General features: G+C 45.3%; 1 protein-coding gene across 2 annotated transcripts in view; it reads left to right on the top strand.

Annotated features, from left to right (window-relative positions):
* alpk1 (alpha-kinase 1) overlaps positions 1-19,965 on the top strand; it is a 204,748-nt gene that overhangs the window by 78,687 nt on the left and 106,096 nt on the right. Inside the window, exon 3 of one of the 2 annotated variants that reach the window (XM_068039800.1) lies at positions 3,542-3,696. In XM_068039800.1, the coding sequence (XP_067895901.1) occupies positions 3,542-3,696 (155 nt within the window). Of the gene's footprint in view, positions 1-3,541; positions 3,697-19,965 lie in introns of those variants that run through there. The other variant, XM_068039809.1, reaches the window with a different exon arrangement.

Here is a 19,965-nt window from a genome sequence, read left to right as displayed (position 1 = left end):
CAGGGTTCGAACTCATGAGCATTCAAAATTGATAGGCAGGAAAAGAGCAGCTAGTTCATTAAGGCTACCCACCATGGTAGGTATGATGGCTGGAGCATCAGGAATAAACATTTCCTCCCCCCCCCCCCCCCCCCCCGTCCCCCACTGACCCAATCCCCCTCTCTCACCCCCACCTCCCACCCCACAGCCAGGTAATCTCATTGGAGAGGCAAAAAAAAGAAAAAAAAGGACAGATGCATGAAACAATTCCTCACGGACCTCCTCAAGCAATCAGAAACAGTCCAGAAGATCACATGGACCCATTGTTATCTATAAAGACTCTTCTATATGATGCGATCACGGCCCTAGTCAGGAACCAGTCCAGCTCCCTCTTGAAAGCATGCAAAGTCGGCACCCATCACTCCAGCCAGCAAGGTATTCCAGAGGCTCACTACCTTCTAGGAAAAGAAGGAGCGCCGAACATCCAGTCTATTTTTTTTTATATATATATTCTTTCAGGGGGTGTAGGCGTCACTGACAAGTCCAGCATTTATTTCACAACCCATGCCCTTGAGAAAGTGGTGGTGAAATGTCTTCTTGAACCGCTGCAGTCCATCTGGTTTGAGTACACCCACAGTGCTATTAGGGAGGAAGTTCCAGGGTTTTGACCCAGTGACAGTGAAGGAACGGCGATATAGTTCCAAGTCAGGATGGTGCGTGACTTGGAGGGGAACTTGCAGGTGGTGGTGTTCCCATGCATCTGCTGCTCTTGTCCTTCTAGTTGGAAGAGGTTGCAGATTTGGAAGGTGCTGTTAAAGGAGCCTTGGTGAGTTGCTGCAGTGCATCTTGTGTGTGGTACATACTGCTGCCACTGTGCATTGGTGATGGAGGAGTGAATGTTTAAAGTGGTGGATGGGGTGCTGATCAAGTGGGCTGCTTTGTCCTGGTTGGTGTTGAGCTTCCTGAGTGTTGTGGGAGCTGCACTGATCCAGACAAGCAGAGAGTATTCCATCACACTCCTGACTTGTGCCTTGTAGATGATGGACAGGCATTGGGGAGACAGGAGGTGAGTTACTCGCCCCAGAATTCCCAGCCTCTCACCTACTCTTGTAGCCAGAATGTTTATGTTCAGTTTCTGATCAATGGTAATCCCCAGGATGTTGATAGTGGGGGATTCAGCAGTGGTAATGCCTTGAATGTCAAGGGAGATGGTTCGATATTCTCTTGTTGGAGATGGTCATTGCCTGGCACATGTGTGGCACGAATGTTACTTGCTACTTATCAGCCCAAGCCTGGCTGTTGTCCAGGTCTTGCTGCATATGGACATGGGGACTGCTTCAGTATCTGTGGAGTCGCAAATGGTGCTGAACGTTGTGCAATCATTATCAAACATCCCGACTTCTGATATTATGATGAAAGAAGATCATTGATGAAGCAGCTGAAGATGGGATAGCTTAGGACACAACTCTGAAGAACTCCTGCAGCAATGTCCTGGGGCTGAGATGATTGGCCTCCAAAAACCACAGCCATCTTCCTTTGTGGTAGATATGACCCCAACTAGTGGAGAGTTTTCCCCTGATTCCCATTGACATCATTTTGGCTAGGGCCCCTTGATGCCATACTCAGTCAAATGCTGCCTTGATATCAAGGGCAATCACTCTCACCTCACCTCTTGACTTCAGCTCTTTTGTCCGTGTTTGGGCCAAGACTATAATGAGATCAGGAGCCTAGTGGCCCTGGCGGAACCAGTGAGCAGGTTACTGTTTAAGTGGTGCTTGATAGCACTTTTGACAACACCTTCCATCACTTTACTGATGATTGAGAGTCGAGTGATGGGCCGGTAATTGGCTGGATTGGATTTGTCCTGCTTTTTGTGGATAGGACATACCAGGGCAATTTTTCCACATTGTCGGGTAGATGCCAGTTTTGTAGCTGTACTGAAACAGATTGGCTGGGGGCACGGCTAGTTCTGGAACACAAGTCTTCAGTACTACAGCCGGAATGTTGATAGGACCCATAGCCTTTGCAGTATCCAGTGTTTTCAACTGTTTCTTGATAACACGTGGAGTGAATCAAATTGGCTGGAGGCTGGCATCTGTGATGCTGGGACCTCAGGAGGAGGCCGAGATGGATCATCCACTTGGCACTTCTGGCTGAAGATGGTTGCGAATGCTTCAGCATTTTCTTATATTCCTACTTTTGCATAGTTTAAACTGATATCCCTTACTCCTCCCCAAATTGTCACATTGGAAAAACCTATCAGCATCTGATCTGGAAGTCCATTGCACATTCTTTCGGGGTGTACTTTTAACTTTTATCATTGGCTGAAGAACAGATGGTAGCAAATCAGCAATCCTTTTTACAGCTTGCTGATTTTCAGTGGGGAAAAAATACCAGGCAAGCTATGAAACAGGTGGCCAATTTTCTGGCTCCTGTTTATCATCGGTCGATAAAAGGGAAGATGACCCTTTCAGTGTGAAAGAGAATTTTCTAATATTCTGCGTAAATTTGTCTTTTGCAAATTTGAACTTATGCCTTCTTGTGCTGCTGCCGTAACTTGACTTGAAGTATTGTTCCCGATGTACCTTTTAATATCCACCATTTGCTATCTTCTATAATTCTATGAGGTCCCCGCTCAGTCCTTTCTTTTGAAGGCTGTAAAACCTAGTTTCTCAGAGCACTCCTGGTAATCAGTCCTCTGACAGAAGGGATCAGTCTTGTGGCTTTTTTGCACCACCTCCTTGCGTTCATGTTTTTAAAACTATAGAAGTCATTCAGTACTCAAAGTTTGAAAAAAAGAAAGAAGCTTAGCTTGGCATCAGCCAGAATTTAGCTTTGTTAATCCATCCTTATTCATTAGCGCGAGGGGTTGGTGCATAAAGCAAAGCAGTAATGAGTAGGTAGGTGGATGTTATTGATGAGCACTGCATGAGTGGATTAAACTTAGTCACAAGGTAAAAGCAAGTGTCCAAACACTGATTTATATGTTTTAACTAATAATGTATACTTGCTGAATTCTGGCTGACGTCCAATTCAACTGCTCTAGAACATAGGCCCTGGAATTCTGCTGGAGATCTCCTGATCACCAACTATAACTCCAACAGGAGACCAGGAAACTCCCTGTGGAATTTTGGGGACGAATATTCTTTTTTTTTGTAAATTCATCAGCTATGCAGAGTTCACAAAATGGCCCCAGATAATTCTGTTTAAAACAAATCCCAGGCACTTTGCTACAGTATGCATTACTAAGTGTTTTGATGACCATTTTGTCTCATTCCATTCCTGCTATGGTTCTTCATGCATAGAGTGTCATTGAAAGGATTTACTTCCTTTAAAAACGTTTTTAAGAGCTGATTGAGTTTGTTTACCTGCAGGGCATGGTATAGTAAAGCACCCAGTGACAGACAAATCATCATTATGACTCTTTTGTAAGGATTGAGCAGCTTGTAGTTACTCTCAAGTGGATGTGCTTTCACAACTTCAGAAGCCATATCTTAGCATTTGCAATTGAGGTGTCTTTTATTTCTTTGAGATTTCCTTACATGAACTTTGACCTTCCTAGCTTTACTCTCTGCTGATCTGAGGACCCTGCTGGAGCAGGCAAAGGAAATGAAGTGGCCCTTTGTGCCAGAGAGGTGGCAATACAAACAAGAAGTATGCCCAGAAGACAAAACAAACCTGAAAGATATCATCAGCGAGAAGCTGCCAGATTTGCTGGTATGAATAATGCACCTGTTGCTACAAAAAAACATTTCCTTAAAAAAATTTCATATGTGAAAACAAAATATTTTCTCATTTAATCCACATACCATCATAATACATCTTTACTTTCAAGAGCTTATATAAGGGGGTATCTTTCTAGTTTTGTAAAATTATTTTCATGCTTTCTCATTACACTTAATGAAACCAAACACACAGTTAGCCAAAGCTAATGAGTAAAACTGACCTCTCTCACATGAACGGAGATGAGCCAATATTCCAAACATTTTGAAAGCCACAGATGTGGGGATCATTATAAAAGAGGGAGCGTCTCTTCCCTCCCCCATTTTTTAAACAAACAAAACCAAAACAACCCATTCTGTCTCAGGAATTCAATTCAAAGTTTTCATATGTTAGTTCCACAAACGATGACTGAACATGTTCTCAGAATCTTTAAATTAAAATACCCTTCCCCCCTCCCCCCCCCCAAAATGGTTCTACAGTCATTTTATTTCTCCATCACAAAGCCATAGATAAATATTTTCCTTTTATTTTCACACTTTAAGTCCACAAACAATTTGCTAATGAACAGTTTGGTGAAACCGTTTTAAAGTGTGTTTTGTTGCATATTTTGTGCATGTTCTTTGGGGGAGGGGGGGGGGGGGTGTGGGGGGGGGGAAGGTGGTTGTCTATAAAAGTAGTAAAGCTGTTTTTGTTCCTCCAAGACAGGAATTTATAGCTCTGCCTGACCTTCGTTATCCCACACAAAAGCTTTATAACTTTAGAGAGTTTGCCTGCATCAGAAGGCTTTCTCACAGAAGAAACACCTGCAGTAAACTCCCCAAGAAATCTGTGTATATGAGAGATTAATGCAGAAGTAATAGCGACCCCGTGTTTTTTGTATTATGCCTTCTCCCCAGGTAGACGGCTCTTTTCTGAGATGATACCAATTATTTATTGCCGAAACATCTGTTGATAACTGCAGCTGCCACAGCTAAACAAAGCAAATCATGGGGTCACACACTATTCAGGCCCAAAATCCAACCTCATGCCAGTTTGAACCATTCACTGATACTTGAGCCCATAGGTTAATGTCTCTTCTTGAAATGTTTCATCATGCTGCTTAAAAAATACTTTGTAAACACCATAGCCCTTGCGATCGGCTTTGAACTATTATTTAATCACTGCTGGTAATTTATATTCCAGTGCCATTGTGTACTTCTGAAAGAGAAAGAGGTAGAAAAAAGAATTTCCAAACTGCAAACAGCAGCAGAAAGAATGGCTCTTTGACCTGTGATATTATTTAGATTTAGGAATATCAATAGTTTTGTTAAGAAAGCACTGAGCATAGCATACGTTGTGTCAGCATTTTGTGGCCCTCATTTGGAGGAGGAAGCATGAACATAGAGTTAGAAAATATATCAGAGTTTGAACAATTATTTCTGACAAAAATGCTTCCTCTTTTGATTATCCCTTTTTTCTCAAACGTGTGTAAATTTTTCATGAATGCAGAATAGTGCAATTTTCAAAATTCACATTGATTCCTTTAATATTTTAACCCTGTCCTGCTCGGGATCCTTTAAAACTCTTGTGATTTTACTTTTTGCGATAGCCATAAAAATAACTTTTGCTAGCCACATTGCCACTATCTTGTGACTTCAAATTCTTCGACAAATGTAAGACTGTTTTAAAAACCCTCCAATATCACTTTAGTAATTCATGCAATGATTCCTAACAACAACAGTGAAGGAGCCATAACAGTCTCTGAAAGTGATCAGTATTCAAGAACTGCCTTTATATAGAATGCAGTAAAAATGTTAACTTTATTAATCAATCAATTGTTTTATGAAGATACTTCCGAACATGCAATTGTCAGGCAACTCCAAGGTAAACCTTAGAGATTCACTTCTGCTGGTTGCTGAAAAGACCTGCCTTTTTTTAACTGGATCTTTCCTAATGGTCAGTACCAGCACAGTCTTGCATAGTATAAGAGCGAATTCAAAGTGATAGTTTTGAAAGTGTCCTCTTGATGATCTATTAGGGTCATGCATGAAATGACTTGGGGCAACCGCAATCCAGTTGCCCACATTTTTGACACTATGGGTTGAATTTCTGCAGCGGTTCTGTTCTTCCGCTATAACTGTCGCAGGAGGACTATGGAAACCCTGGGAAAATTGCTGCTTTTCCAGGATTTCCACTGCTCCTTCACCAAAGTTACAGCAGGTAATCGGGAGAATTTCCATGGAAATTCCACCCCACCCCCGCACCCTAAGTTGGCAATCTCACTCATAGAGATCGTAAGAATGATTGGTGTAACATTAGTGCCGTAAGAAGGTGTTCTTCTTAGATTGGGAGTTAGGTACAATTTTGGACAGAAGACGTCAGCAGTGCCTCCCAACCCTGTGACCTCCACCAGCTAGAAGTACAAAGGTAGCAGGTGCATGAGAACACTGTCACCTCCAAGTTCCCCTCCAAGGTACACACCATCTTAACTTGGAAATGTATTGCTGTTCCTCATTGTCACTGGGTCAAATTCTGGAACCTCCTACCTAACAGCATTGTGGGGACACTTTCACGAGCAGTGGTTCAAGAGGGTGGCTCACCACCACCTTTTCAAGGGCAACTAGGGATGGGCAATAAATGCTGGTCTTGCCAGTGACACCCACATCTTGAAAATTAATTTTAAAAATAAAGAATAAAAGGAACATTATAGCATACCTGGCCTGTGACTTTCCTAAAATAAACACAAAAATTCTGGAAATGTGCAGACCTGTTGGCACCCAAAAACAAAAAGATGGGTTGATGCTTTGGGTGTAGAGCCTTCTGCAAAACTGGTTTTATTTCAGATTTTCAGCATTTGCATTGCTTTTCCTTTTCCCTTTAATCTCGGGGTTTACCAAACAGACAGCTAGTGACAAAATTGGGAAAGTGTTCCATTCTGCAGCGTGCATGCCCACCACCAAATGAACACAAACTCACTTGCAAGAATCTGAAGTGCTTCACAATAGATTTAGCGTTAGATTTTATAAATGAGTGCTTCTCCCTCAGAGCTTTCTATGATGAGGGCCTACTTTGGGAATGAAAGCTTGGAGGTCAGTGCAGCTCATTTGATTTTGCAGTACATGCAGGTTATGCTGAGTCTTGGGTTGAACCAGACTGTTGGTGGACCAGTGTCCTGTTTGACAGAGGTGAAAGTAGGTGATGTTTGTTATGGAGAGAATATGCATTTGGAAACTCAACTTGGGGTCAAATATTGAATACTGAGGATAAAAACAATCTGGTTCAACCTGAGACTGTGGCCAGGATGGAGTGGAATTGGTGGCGTGGGTATGGAGTTAATGGCATGGGTCAAAGAAAATGGGGTAATTTTAACCTCACACACATGGCTTTAATGAAGAGTAAAATTTGGAGGTGGGGCTTTGTAAAATGGGTGGCTGTCCCAATCCCATCAGTTTTCCATTAGGCTGGTTAGGTTAGAATCATACTCAATGACTTTGGTCTGTCCAGTGTCGAGTTAGAGAAGGTTACAACTCATTCAAATGTACATTGAACAAGGAATCTGATAACAAAGAGGCAGTGGATGGGTTAAGAGGGGTGGTGCAGAGTTAAAACTGTGTGTCATCAGCCTACATATAGAAGCCGACCCTGTGGGCGAGATTTTAACTCACTCAAAACTCATTAACTTAAACAGAGTTAAAATCGGTCCCATAAATATGTCGATATGTTCTCACCAACGGCAGCATGTAGATGAAGAGGAGAAGGGAACCAAGGATGGATACTTGGGCAACTCTGGAGGTGGTAATACAGGTGTGTGAAGAGAATCTGTAGCTAGAGATGTCAAGACTATGATCAGGTAGGAAAGAGTGGAACCAAACAAGTGCCATCCCATCAACAACAAAAACAAAATGTGCTGGAAATACTCAGCAGGTCTGGCAGCATCAGAACTGGTCACTGACCTGAAACGTTAACTTTGCTTCTCTCTCCACAAATGCTTCCAGACCTGCTGAGTATTTCCAGCACTTTTTGTTTTCAAAGTGATTCCTGACAACGCAGCCGGCCACCGACGTCATCAGGCTGCGCCAAGGTGTGCCCTTGCGCAGACTTGCTCCTGCTCTCTGCGCGTGCGCTGTGTTCCGACTTGCCAGGACTGGTTAGCGCATGCGCCGATGATGTCATCGCGTGACGTGTGCCTCTTCGGGGAACGCGCCTTGTCAGCCTCTGCATGCGCTTTACGTGTACAGCAATGCAACACTAACGTATTCACCCATGCGTCAAGCTCCGCTCCCCCCTTGTTGCTCTCTCGGGCCGCTCCGCTCCATTCCCCCCTCGTTGCTGTCTCGGGCCGCTCTGCTCCGCTCCCGCTTCTTGCTGCTCTCTCGGGCCGCTCCCCCTTCTCGCTGCTCTCTCCGGCCGCTCAGCTCTGTCCGGCTGCTCCGCTCCCCCCACCCCCCGCGCTTCTGTCTCCGGCTGCTCTGCTCCCCCGCCCCTCGCTGCTCACTCCGGCCGCTCTGCTCCCCACCTCGCTGCTCCGCTCTTCGGCCGCTCCACTCCCTCCCCCCCTTCGCTGCTTTCTCCGGCCGCTCCACTCTCTCCGGCCGCTCCACTCCCTCTGGCCGCTCCGCTCATTTGGCCGCTCCGCTCCCGCACCCCCCTTGCTGCTCCTTCCGGCCGCTCCGCTCCCCCCCCTCGCTGCTCTACTCTTCCACTCCCCGGCCCGCTCGCTTGCCCCCTCCCCGGCCCGCTCCGCTTCCTCCCCCTTTCACCGCCCCGCTCCCCCCCCCACCACTCCGTCCCCTGCCACCCCCTACCGGCTCTGCTCCGCTCCCCCGGCCCCGGCCCGCTTGCTTGCCCGCTCGCTCACTCACTCACTCGCTTTCTCCCTCTCGCCATTGTGTGCTGCCATGTGTTTAGGTCAGGTTGCCTTCGTGTGATTATTTGAGCAGCGCCATCTTTAGTCCCGGCAGCTGCCTGAAGTCGCAGACTGTGACGTTTTAGTGGCACATGCTGCATTTGCACATGTGTCACTGCAGTGCCACCTAGTGGTAGCGTTGTCAGCAAACGCAGCCTTTTGTTTTTGTTTCAGATTTTCAGCATCTGCAGTATTTTGCTATTATTTGTTATTATTATGCTGAGAACTGGAAGGAGAATGAGGATAGATCATGCACTAGGGTCACAATCACAAAGAAACAGAAAGTTATCACCACTGTCTGTGAATACAATAAATCTCTGCACACAATCATTGCTTGTTCGATATCGTCAAGGTCGTAAGTGGAAATAAATTATCAAAATTCAATTCTAGACATGAAATACTGCAATTAATAGCCTGGTAATGTTTTCAAATGAGCATAATAATTATAATTTGTACTTCATAGTTTTATTTTATATAGTCCATGCATGGGTAATTATTTTTCAACTCTGCTGATATATCTCCATACAAGTGTTAAAATGAAGGATACATTATGGAGGAAATACTTATGAGATACAATTTAATATTGAGAACTTGAATGATGAAAAAAGCCACTTGTTTTTTGGGGGGAATTTCTTGAAAATATAAGTGTCTTCCCGATGACTACGTGGGTGAATGTACCACATGTTGTGGCATTGAGCCACACACACCTGAAAGGTTCCAAGTTTAATCCCTGAACTATGATTGATCTCAGCTAAATCTGGGCTAGAGAGAAATAAAATCATTCAGTGTCTCTATGTTTGCCTGATAGAATGATGAGATCAAATTTATCTTTGATGTCTCCTATAGTTAAATAGCTCTCCAACACACTCAGGCCAGGCTCTGACATGAAAAATGGTAACTTGATACATCAGTGGGCAACTGGCACCCATGGAAATCCCCTCATAAGAAACATTGGCCCTGAAACTCTGACGTTCCTCGTGGTGGTATCGGGATCATGCCACAGGTTCCCTGGAACACTGACCCCTACTGGAGTTTGGGGGGAATTAGCTGGAGAGCACCTCTTTCCCATGAGGCTGGTAGGCAAAGGGGCCACTTAGGGTGTTACTTTGGCACCCACCTTGCTCCAAGGACTAGAAAATTAGAGCAGTCACTGCCATAGCCAGAGGTGGCTCCCTCTGAGTGAAAGAGAAGAATCAGAAGTAATATTTTAAAATCAACTTGACTGGGAGGTCTGAACCTATGGGGCCATATATGCCCTTGGTGAAGCCTGTAGGCTTCATCTCACTCAATAGCTGGATACATCAGGTCCCCAACCAGGGCCTTGAATGGAATGTCCCAACTTAGGGAGACCCTGCTTCTGAATCTGCCCTCAGCCCATCATTTATTGTGTAAGAGGCGGATGGATATTGTCTCCCACTGTATTCAAGGTGGGAGATAATTAGAAATTAGTAAAGAGAAAGCATGAATTCTTTAAATGGTATTTTACTTTTGCATTTTGGAACTGAGCTGATAAATTATCTTAAGGTGTAAAAGTGAATTTTTGAAGACAAACTAATTTGAATAACAAGAATATGATGTGACCTCTATGAAGCATTCAGTGTTGAAATTTCGACATCTCAATGGATTTTTGTCCAGACTTTTTATCAGAACACTTAAATGTAGAAATATTTTTAGCTCTCTGTGGATCATTTAAAAAGTAATAGTTTATTGCCATACTGAGCCAGAACAGTAATAGGGCTGAATGCTTCAAGTGCATGTATGGATTAGTGAACTATACTGTTTAAAGTCTATAGCACATCACATTTGATTTTTGTTAAAAATCTGTATGTTAAAACAAGGACAAGTGCTAAGTGCAGTTGGACAGCATTGACCTATCACATCAGGTGCAGGTGCTGTGGGTCAAATGGGGGAGCAACAACCCTTCAGGTTTGCTGTTAAGTGAATTATCCAATATCCAAGTAAGGAACAGTGTGAATCCAATCTTAAATTGAGTCTTAATTTATGCCAAATCTGATTTAAATAATTGTGGGAGAGGGTGACAGTGCAATTATTGTTATAATAGCTGAGCATGTGGATAAACTATTTTAAGATGCATGGCTCAGGCTAGTCTGGATTGATTCATAATCATAATTGGGCAGATTTTCCTGTCTCTCTTTTACCCAGTGTTAGACAGGAGCAACAGACCTGAAATGCACTGCTACTGTTCTGCCTCTGGATGCTGGGATTTCCTGTCCCAGGCCATTTAAATGTCCAAGGATAGCCCCAGCACTGACCCACCTCGTGGCAGGTCCTCGTGCCAGCACAAGAGATAGGAAAGTCAGGGGCATCTGCAATCATCTCAGGCCTGCAGCTATGGTCTGTGCATCCCCCCACCACCCACCTCTCCCCTGCACCCCCCACCCCCCACTCCCCATGATTGGAACTTTGTGCCTATTGATGGCAGTTAGAAGGTTCCAATTCCACAGAAGGACTTGGACAGGCTTAAACTATTTAACCTGGTCCTAGCATGCAATCTTTGACTTACCACAGAACCCCCGTGGACCCTCCCATCCATGAGGTTCAGTTGCAGGACACACTGTCATATCCTTTGGGCACCCCACCATCCTGAGGTGCCCAGGCAACATTTGTTCAGGAAAATGAGGCAGGAAGCGAGGATTACCCTCCCCCACTCCCACCATCCCCCAATACTTACATCTGGCAGGCCAAGTTCTCTCCTCTCCATCTTCTAGGACAATGCAAGAACTGCTGTGCTATGTTAAAGGAGTAGAGACCTGATCAGTGTTCCCTGGGAATAAAGACCTGAAAACTCAGCCCTAAGATCCCAGAAATAAATACATAGGACTTCACAAATTTAGATTTATGCTGCTTTCTAGCCTCACTATGCCCTTGTCCCAAGCGAGTAATGCCCCCTTAAATATAAAATCCTCAACTAAATTGCAGTGAAGTAATTCAGGAGAAAGTGGGCAGGAGTACAGAAATGGACGATGTTATGCACGCCTGAATCCACAGACTGGTCCATGAGAAATGAGTGCTGAAATGTAGGAAGTGAAATTTGGAAGGGAGTAGAAAGCAAAGGAAAACATTCCCCTTCTAGAATTCAAGACATTAGTACAACAGACTAAATGATACTGGTTTACTAATCCTTCTGCAGCAAGTCTCCTCACTAGCATTCCTCTTGTTCCTGGCTTCTGCCCCTTTTAGTAACTAATCGGGGTTTTGCTATTTTAAAGATTTCCTTAAAGTTAAGGGCTCATTTCTCTTTCATAATTTGGAGAGACGCTGTGTTTGAAATGGTAATGCTTCTTGAGAAGGGTTTCATTAATTTATGCCTGTCTTCATGATTCCACAATAGTACAAACAGTACCAACTTACTCTAGTTTTTCACAATGCTGTTGAAGTGCTTATTTTACTCCACAGAGACACAAACAGATGTAAACTTTTGCGAACACTTTGGAAAGTAATTCAGTAAGTTTGTCTTCGCAGTAGCAATGAATAGTTGACGGGAAAAATGTCTAATTAGTGTAAGTGCAAATAATAGAACCACTTGGATTTTTCACCCTCTTTGGGGGCTACTTTTCCTCTAGATTCAAAGCCCTTTTGTTGGTGGAGTCACTTGCATTCAATCTTTTGTTCGGGGAGTGATAATAAATGGAAGAAGGCTGAGAGAGTGGATAAAACGCACTTGCATTTGAGGCTATGGCTTTACAAGTTCCTTGATATTCAGCAATGTTTCCTATGGACTGTCCCTGTCAAACCACAAATGGAACCATCTCTGATGACTGTGTGAAATAAAGAGCTTGCACAGGCCTTTCAGAATGGATACTTCATGTTTGAAAAATACAGTTTTTTTGTCAATTGGCTGAAGATTATAGATAAGTTTGATGAACTGCAAATCTTAGCAGCTTTTTGGTATCTTGCTGTGCATAAAATAGTTGCCGCATTTGTCTGCATAACAATAAGACACTGCAACTCAAAGTAAGTGATTGTATTGGAAACCTTGAACTGGTGTTTAAGCAGTTTATAAATTCTTTTAGTAAGGTGGCAGTTTAAATTATCCTTCATTTTAAATTGCCAAATTAAGTTTCAGTAATTTTTAAACTAAATAAAAAAGACTTGCATTTCCATGATGCCTTATTCAATATTCTCGGAAACATACCAAAGCACTTCACAGATACGGACGGTGTGGGTGGGTGGGTGCGGGGGGAGGGTGGTAAAAACACCACTGTGCTGCTACGAGTGCACGCAAAATTGTTGTCTCTCAGCCAGTAATTTTCCAATTCTGAATAGTGCTAAAGGATCTCAACAGGCAGATCTGCCTGCTTTACTGCTTTATTTGAAAAAAGGAACTTTCAATGATACAACACTCCCTTAGTGCTTAAATTAAGACACCAGAAACTGAACTGGACCAGTCACATAAACTCTGGCTACAACAACAGGTCAGAGACTGGGAATTCTGCGGCGAGTAACCCACCTCCTGACTCCCCAAAGCCTGTCCATCATCTACAAGGCACACGTCAAGAGTTTGATGGAATACTCTCCACTTGCCTGGATGGGTGCAGCTCCAACAACACTCAAGAAGCTCAACACCATCCAGGACAAAGCAGCCCCGCTTGACTGGCACCCCATCCATCACCTTCAACATTCACTTCCTCCACCACTGACACACAGTGGCAGCAGTGTGTACCATATACAAGATGCACTGCAGCAACTCACCAAGGCTCCTTCAACAGTACCTTCCAAACCTGCAACCTCTACCACCTAGAAGGACAAGGGCAGCAGAAGCATTGGAACACCACCACCTGCAGGTTCCCCTCCAAGCCACTCACCATCCTGACTTAGAACTATATCACCGTTCCTTCACTGTCACTGGGTCAAAATCCTGGAACTCCCTTCCTAACAGCACTGTTGCTGTACCTATACCCCAAGGACTGCAGCAGTTCAAGAAGGCAGCTCACCACCACCCTCTTGGGGGTAATTAGGGATGGGCAATAAATGCTGGCCTGGCCAGCGATGCCCACATCCCCTGAACGAATAAAAAAAAAGAGTATTTGCATTGTGCCTTTCACATCCTCAGGACATTTATAGCCAATTAAGTACTTTTGAAGTGTAGTCGATGTTTGTAGGCAATGTGACAACCAATTTTCACACATCAAGATCCCACACACAGGAATGAGATAAATGACCAGATAGTCTGCTTCTGGTGGTGTTGCTTGAGGGACAGCTATTGGCCAGGACACTAGGAGAACGCCTCTGCTATTCTGCAAATAATCTCATGGGACACGTTGCCTGCGAATTTCGATAAGGCCCAAAATGGGTTCATGATCTGTGACTAACCTGAGCTTGTTGCTTCCCATGCACACAGCATTAAATCTTTGCACTGCCTCCTCATGATTGTAGTGGCTCGCCAGTGCTAAGCATGCTGCTGTGTGATTGCATGCCTGAGCAGGGGGCAGGCACAAAATTGTGAGAGGTTAGACTGTAGTACTTAAAAGCCAGCCTGTGCCTCTTAAAGGGGAGGTACATTGTGGCTGCAGCAGGTGCTGGAAGTGGCTGGGAAGAGTGTCTGAGCAGGAAGAATACTGAAAAATGGCACAACAGCATAAAAAGTATGCTCCAAGACTCTCCGATGTAGCACTGGAGGCATTGGTACAGGATGTGAACAGGAGGTGAGAGATCCTCTATCCGCAGGGAACCAGGAAGTCCCTAAGGGAGGCCCTGAAGGCAGTGGGAGCAAATAGTCATCACTGTCAATGCCGGCATTGTAGCCCAGTGAACCTGGATGCAGTGCTGCAAGTAGTTCAATGACCTTATACAAGTGGTCAAGGTCAGTGAACGCATCTTTAAGCGCCATCTCCTTACAAAAAAACCACTAGTCTCAGCCACTGTTCGATTCACCACACCTCCCCCTTTCACTCACTTACCAAAAAGCTCGATTAACCACAACTCATACCTTACATTATACCTTACATTATGGGTTCAAATCCCACTGCAGCAGAAGGTGGAATTTGAATTCAATCAATAAATCTGGAATTAAAAAGCTAGTCTCACGATGGTCAGGAAACCATTATCGATTGTTGTAAAAACCGATCTGGTTCACTAATGTCCTTTAGGGAAGGAAATCTGCTATCCTTACCTGGTCTGGCCTACACATGATGCCAGACCCACAGCAATGTGGTTGATTCTTAAATGCACTCAGTTGTATCTAACCGCTATGCAGTCAATAAAATAGAATGAAACCGGACGGACCACCCGGCATCAATCTAGTCACCGGAAACGACAAAGGCAAACCCAGCCCTATCGACCCTGCAAAGTCCTCCTTACTAACATCTGGGGGCTTGTGCCAAAGTTGGGAGAGCTGTCCCACAGACTAGTCAAGCAATAGCCTGACATAGTCATACTCACGGAATCATACCTGACAGACAATGTCCCAGACACTGCCATTACTATCTCCAAGTATGTCTTCTCCCACCAGCAGGACAGACCCAGCAGAGGTGGCAGCACAGTGGTATACAGTCGGGAGGGAGTTGCCCTGGGAGTCCTCAACATTGGCTCCGGACCCCATGAAGTCTCATGGCATCAGGTTAAACATGGGCAAGGAAACCTCCTACTGATTACTACCTACTGCCCTCCCTCAGCTGATGACTCAGTACTCTTCCATGTTGAACAGCACTTGGAGGAAGCACTGAGGGTGGCAAGGATGGAGAATGTACTCTGGATGGGGAACTTCAATGTCCATCACCAAAAGTGGCTCAGTAGCACCACTACTGACCGAGCTGGCCGAGTCCTAAAGGACATAGCTGCTAGACTGGATCTGCAGAAGGTGGTGAGGGAACCAACAAGAGGAAAAAACATACTTGACTCGTTCTCACCAATCTGCCTGCCGCAGATCTGACCATGACAGTATTGGTAGGAGTGACCATCGCACAGTCCTTGTGGAGATGAAGTCCCGCCTTCAGATTGAGGATACCCTCCATGGTGTTGTGTGGCACTACCACCGTGCTAAATGGGATAGATTTCGAACAGATCTGGCAATGCAAAACTGGGTATCCATGAGGCGCTGTGGGCCATCAGCAGCAGCAGAATTGTGCTCAACCACAATCTGTAACCTCATGGCCCAGCGTATCCCCCACTCTACCATTACCATCAAGCCAGGAGACCAACCCTGGTTCAATGAAGAGTGCAGGAGGGCATGCCAGGAGCAGCACCAGGCATACCTCAAAATGAGGTGTCAACCTGGTGAAGCTACAACGCAGGACTACTTGCGTGCCAAACTGCATAAGCAGCATGTGATACAGCTAAGCGATTCCATAACCAACGGATCAGATCAAAGCTCTGCAGTCCTGCCACATCCAGCCATGAATGGTGATGGACAATTAAACAACTAACTGGAGGAGGTAGCTCCACAAATATCCCCATCCTTAATAATGGGGGAGCCCAGCACATCAGTGCGAAAGATAAGGCTGAAGCATTTGCAACAACCTTCAGCCAGAAGTGCCGAGTTGATCATCCATCTCGGCCTCTTCCTGAAGTCCCCAGCATCACAGATGCCAGACTTCAGCCAATTCGATTCACTCCATGTGATATCAAGAAATGATGGAAGGCACTGGATACTGCAAAGGTTCTGGGCCCTGACAATATTCCAGCAATAGTACTGAAGACCTGTGCTGCAGAACTTGCCACGCCCCTAGCCAAGCTGTTCCAGTACAGCTTCAGCACAGGCATCTACCCGGCAACGTGGAAAATTGCCCAGGTATGTCCAGTACACAAAAAGCAGGACAAGTCCAACCCAGCCAATTACCGCCCCATCAGTTTACTCTCAATCATCAGTAAAGTGATGGAAGGTGTCATCAACAGTGCTATCAAGCGGCACTTGCTTAGCGATAACCTGATCAGTGATGCTCAGTTTGGGTTCCGCCAGGGTCACCTGTTTCCTGACCTCATTACAGCCTTGGTTCAGACATGGACAAAAGAGCTGGACTCAAGAGATGAGGTGAGAGTGACTGCCCTTCTCATCAAGGCAGCATTTGACCGAGTATGGCATCAAGGAGTCCTCGCAAAACTGAAGTCAATGGGAATCAGGGGGGAAAACACTCCACTGGTTGGAGTCATACCTAGCGCAAAGGAAGATGGTTGGATTGTTGGAGGTCAATCATCTGAGTTCCAGGACATTACTTCAGGAGTTCCTCAGGGTAGTGTCCAAGGCCCAACCATCTTCGGCTGCTTCGTCAATGACCTTCCTTCAATCATAAGGTCAGAAGTGGGGATGTTCGCTGATGATTGCACAATGCAATGGTTCCGTGCCGAATAACTCTATGACAATGATCAGCACCATTCGCGACTCCTCAGATGCTGAAGCACTCCGTGTAGAAATGCAGCAAGACATGGACAATATCCAGGCTTGGACTGATAAGTGGCAAGTAACATTTGCGCCACACAATGCCAGGCAATGAGCATCTCCAGCAAGAGAGAGGCTAACCATCTCCCCTTGACATTCAATGGCATTACGATCGCTGAATCCCCCACTATCAACATCCTAGAGGCTACCATTGACCAGAAACTGAACTGGGATCACCATATAAAAACCGTGGCTACAAGAGCAGGTCAGAGGCTAGGAATCCTGCGGCGAGTAACTCATCTCCTGACTCCCCAAAGCCTGTCCGCCATCGACAAGGCACAAGTCAGGAGTGCGATGGAATACTATTCACTTGCCTGGATGGGTGCAGCTTCAACAACACTCAAGAAGCTCGACACCATCCAGGACAAAGCAGCCCGCTTGATTGGCACCCCCATCTACAAACATTCACTCCCTCCACCACCGACGCACAGTGGCAGCAGTGTGTACCATCTACAAGATGCACTGCAGCAACGCACCAAGGCTCCTTAGACAGCACCTTCCAAAGCCGCGACCTCTACCAACTAGAAGGACAAGGGTTGCAAATGCATGGGAACACCACCACCTGCAAGTTCCCCTCCAAGTCACACACCATCCTGACTTGGAATTATATCACTGTTCCTTCACTGTCGCTGGGTCAAAATCCTGGAACTCCCTTTCTAACAGCAATATGGGTGTACTTACCCCACATGGACTGCAGCGGTTCAAGAAGGCAGCTCACCACCATCTTCTCTCGGGCAATTAGGGATGGGTAATAAATGCTGGCCTAGCCAGCGACGCCCACATCCCATGAATGAATAGGGGAAAAAAGCTTCAACACCCCCAACTCACAATTAGCACTGCTGCTAATCTCTCAACACACTTTACAGCTCGTACACACTACCAGCTATTCAACTGTGACAGCTACATCGCCCAACATTGCACCACACTCACTGACACACTTCCCTCTCTCCTGCAGAACATGGTGACACAGGCAGAAGGCAGGAGGAGCCAACCAGTGGGGGACAAGCACAGCTGCATGGCCTTACCCCGATAGAGGAGACAGTGATCGCTATCATTAGAGCGGCCACAACTGAGGCCACGGCCAGTGATGGGGCTGAAAGGATCAAAGATATGTTCATAGCATATCCACCTTCTCACATCACATGTCTCTTTAATCCCACACTCTCTTTTGAGTTACAAGCTGCACACAGTATAAGCATGCATCTCTCCCTTTCTCCCTCTGCACCCGTCACAACAACCCTCCCCTTGCACCTTTCTCGTTTCAGATACCCAAGAACTGCCATCTGGCCAAGCATTGGTGCAGGAGCAAGAAGTGCCTGATGATGAAAAAAATCGGTTAGTTGCTCTCAAACTTGCAACTACCAGCTCAGATACTGACAATGTGCGTACGTTAGAGAATAGCTTAGGTAGTTTAGAGGCGGGTTGTGCACGTAGTTAGACACCAGGCACAAGTGGCCTGCAGCCAGGGCAGGCAGAGTGAGTAACGCAGGTACCCACTCACTAGAGGGCAAGGTCGCACACGAGTTCTGCTATAGAGAACTCATGAGCACTTCGATGGGCGCTGTCTAGAGAAAAGTTGGTGCATGTAAAATAAAGACTTGGATTAATATAGTGCTTTTCACAACCTCAGGACATCCCAAAGTGCTTTACAGCCAATGAAATACTTTTGAAGTGTAGTCACTGCTGTAATGTTTAAAACATGGCAGCAAATTTGCACACAGCAATCTCCCACGAATAGCAATGGAATAATATCCAGATAATCTGTTTTAGTGATGTTGATTGAGGGATAAAAATTGGCCAGGACACTGGGGAGAACTCCCTGCTCTTTTTCAAAATACTGCCATGGGATTTTTTACACCCACCTGAGAGGGAAGATGGAACCTTTGTTCTTATATCTCATGCAAAAGACAGTCTCTCCAACAGTGCAGCACTTCCTCAATACTACACTGGAGAGTCAGCCTAGATGTTTGTGCTCAAGTCTCTGGAGTGGAACTTGAACACAAGAAATAGGAGCAGGAGTAGACCATATGGCCCATCGAGCCTACTCCACCATTCAAAACGATCATGGCTGATCTTAGGATTCAATTCCACTTTCCTGCCCACTCACCATATCCCTTGATTCCCTGAGAAACCAAGAATCTGTCTATCCCAGCCTTAAATATATTCAGTGATGGAGCATCCACAACCCTCTGGGGTAGAGAATTCCAAACATTCACAACCCTTTGAGTGAAGTAATTTGTCCTCATCTCAGCCCTAAATGATCGGCCCGTTATCCTGAGACTGTGTCCCCGTGTTTTAGATTCCCCGACCAGCAGAAATAATCTCTCAGCATCTATCCTATCCAGTCCCTTTAGAATGTTATATGTTTAAATGCGATCACCTCTCATTCTTCTAAACTCCAAAGAATATCGGCCCAATTTACTCAGCCTCTCATCATAGCACAGCCCTCTCGTTCCAGGGACCAATCTAGTGAACCTTCGCTGTGCAGCCTCCAATGCAAGTATATCCTCTCTTAAATGTGGAGACCAAAACTGCACACAGTACTCCAGATGTGGTCTCATCAAAACCCAATACTTCCTTATTCCTGTACTCCAATCCCCTTGCAAAAATGCCTTCCTAATTGCTTGCTGTACCTGCATGTTCTGCAGGTTAACTTTCTGTGTTCCTTGTACAAGCACGCCCAGTTCTCTTTGAACTTCGAAACTTAAAAGTTTCACACATTTGAAAAAATATTCGCTTTTCCATTCTTACCAAAGTGCTTCACGCTTTCCGACATTATACTCCATCTGCCATCTTTTCCCCCACTCACTTAACCTGTCTATATCTCTTTGCAGCCTCTCTGTGTCCTCCCCACAGCTTACCTTTCCATTTATCTTTGTATCCTCAGCAAACTGAGGCCAGGCAAACACCCCACCTGCCAAGACTGAGGCACACATTATTTTGCCATGTGAACAAAAACTTAAAATTGTAAGCCCTGACTGGA

Source organism: Heterodontus francisci, chromosome 1, assembly GCF_036365525.1.
Source record: "Heterodontus francisci isolate sHetFra1 chromosome 1, sHetFra1.hap1, whole genome shotgun sequence".
Taxonomy (NCBI): Eukaryota; Metazoa; Chordata; class Chondrichthyes; order Heterodontiformes; family Heterodontidae; genus Heterodontus; species Heterodontus francisci.
This window is presented reverse-complemented; position numbering and strand designations above follow the sequence as displayed.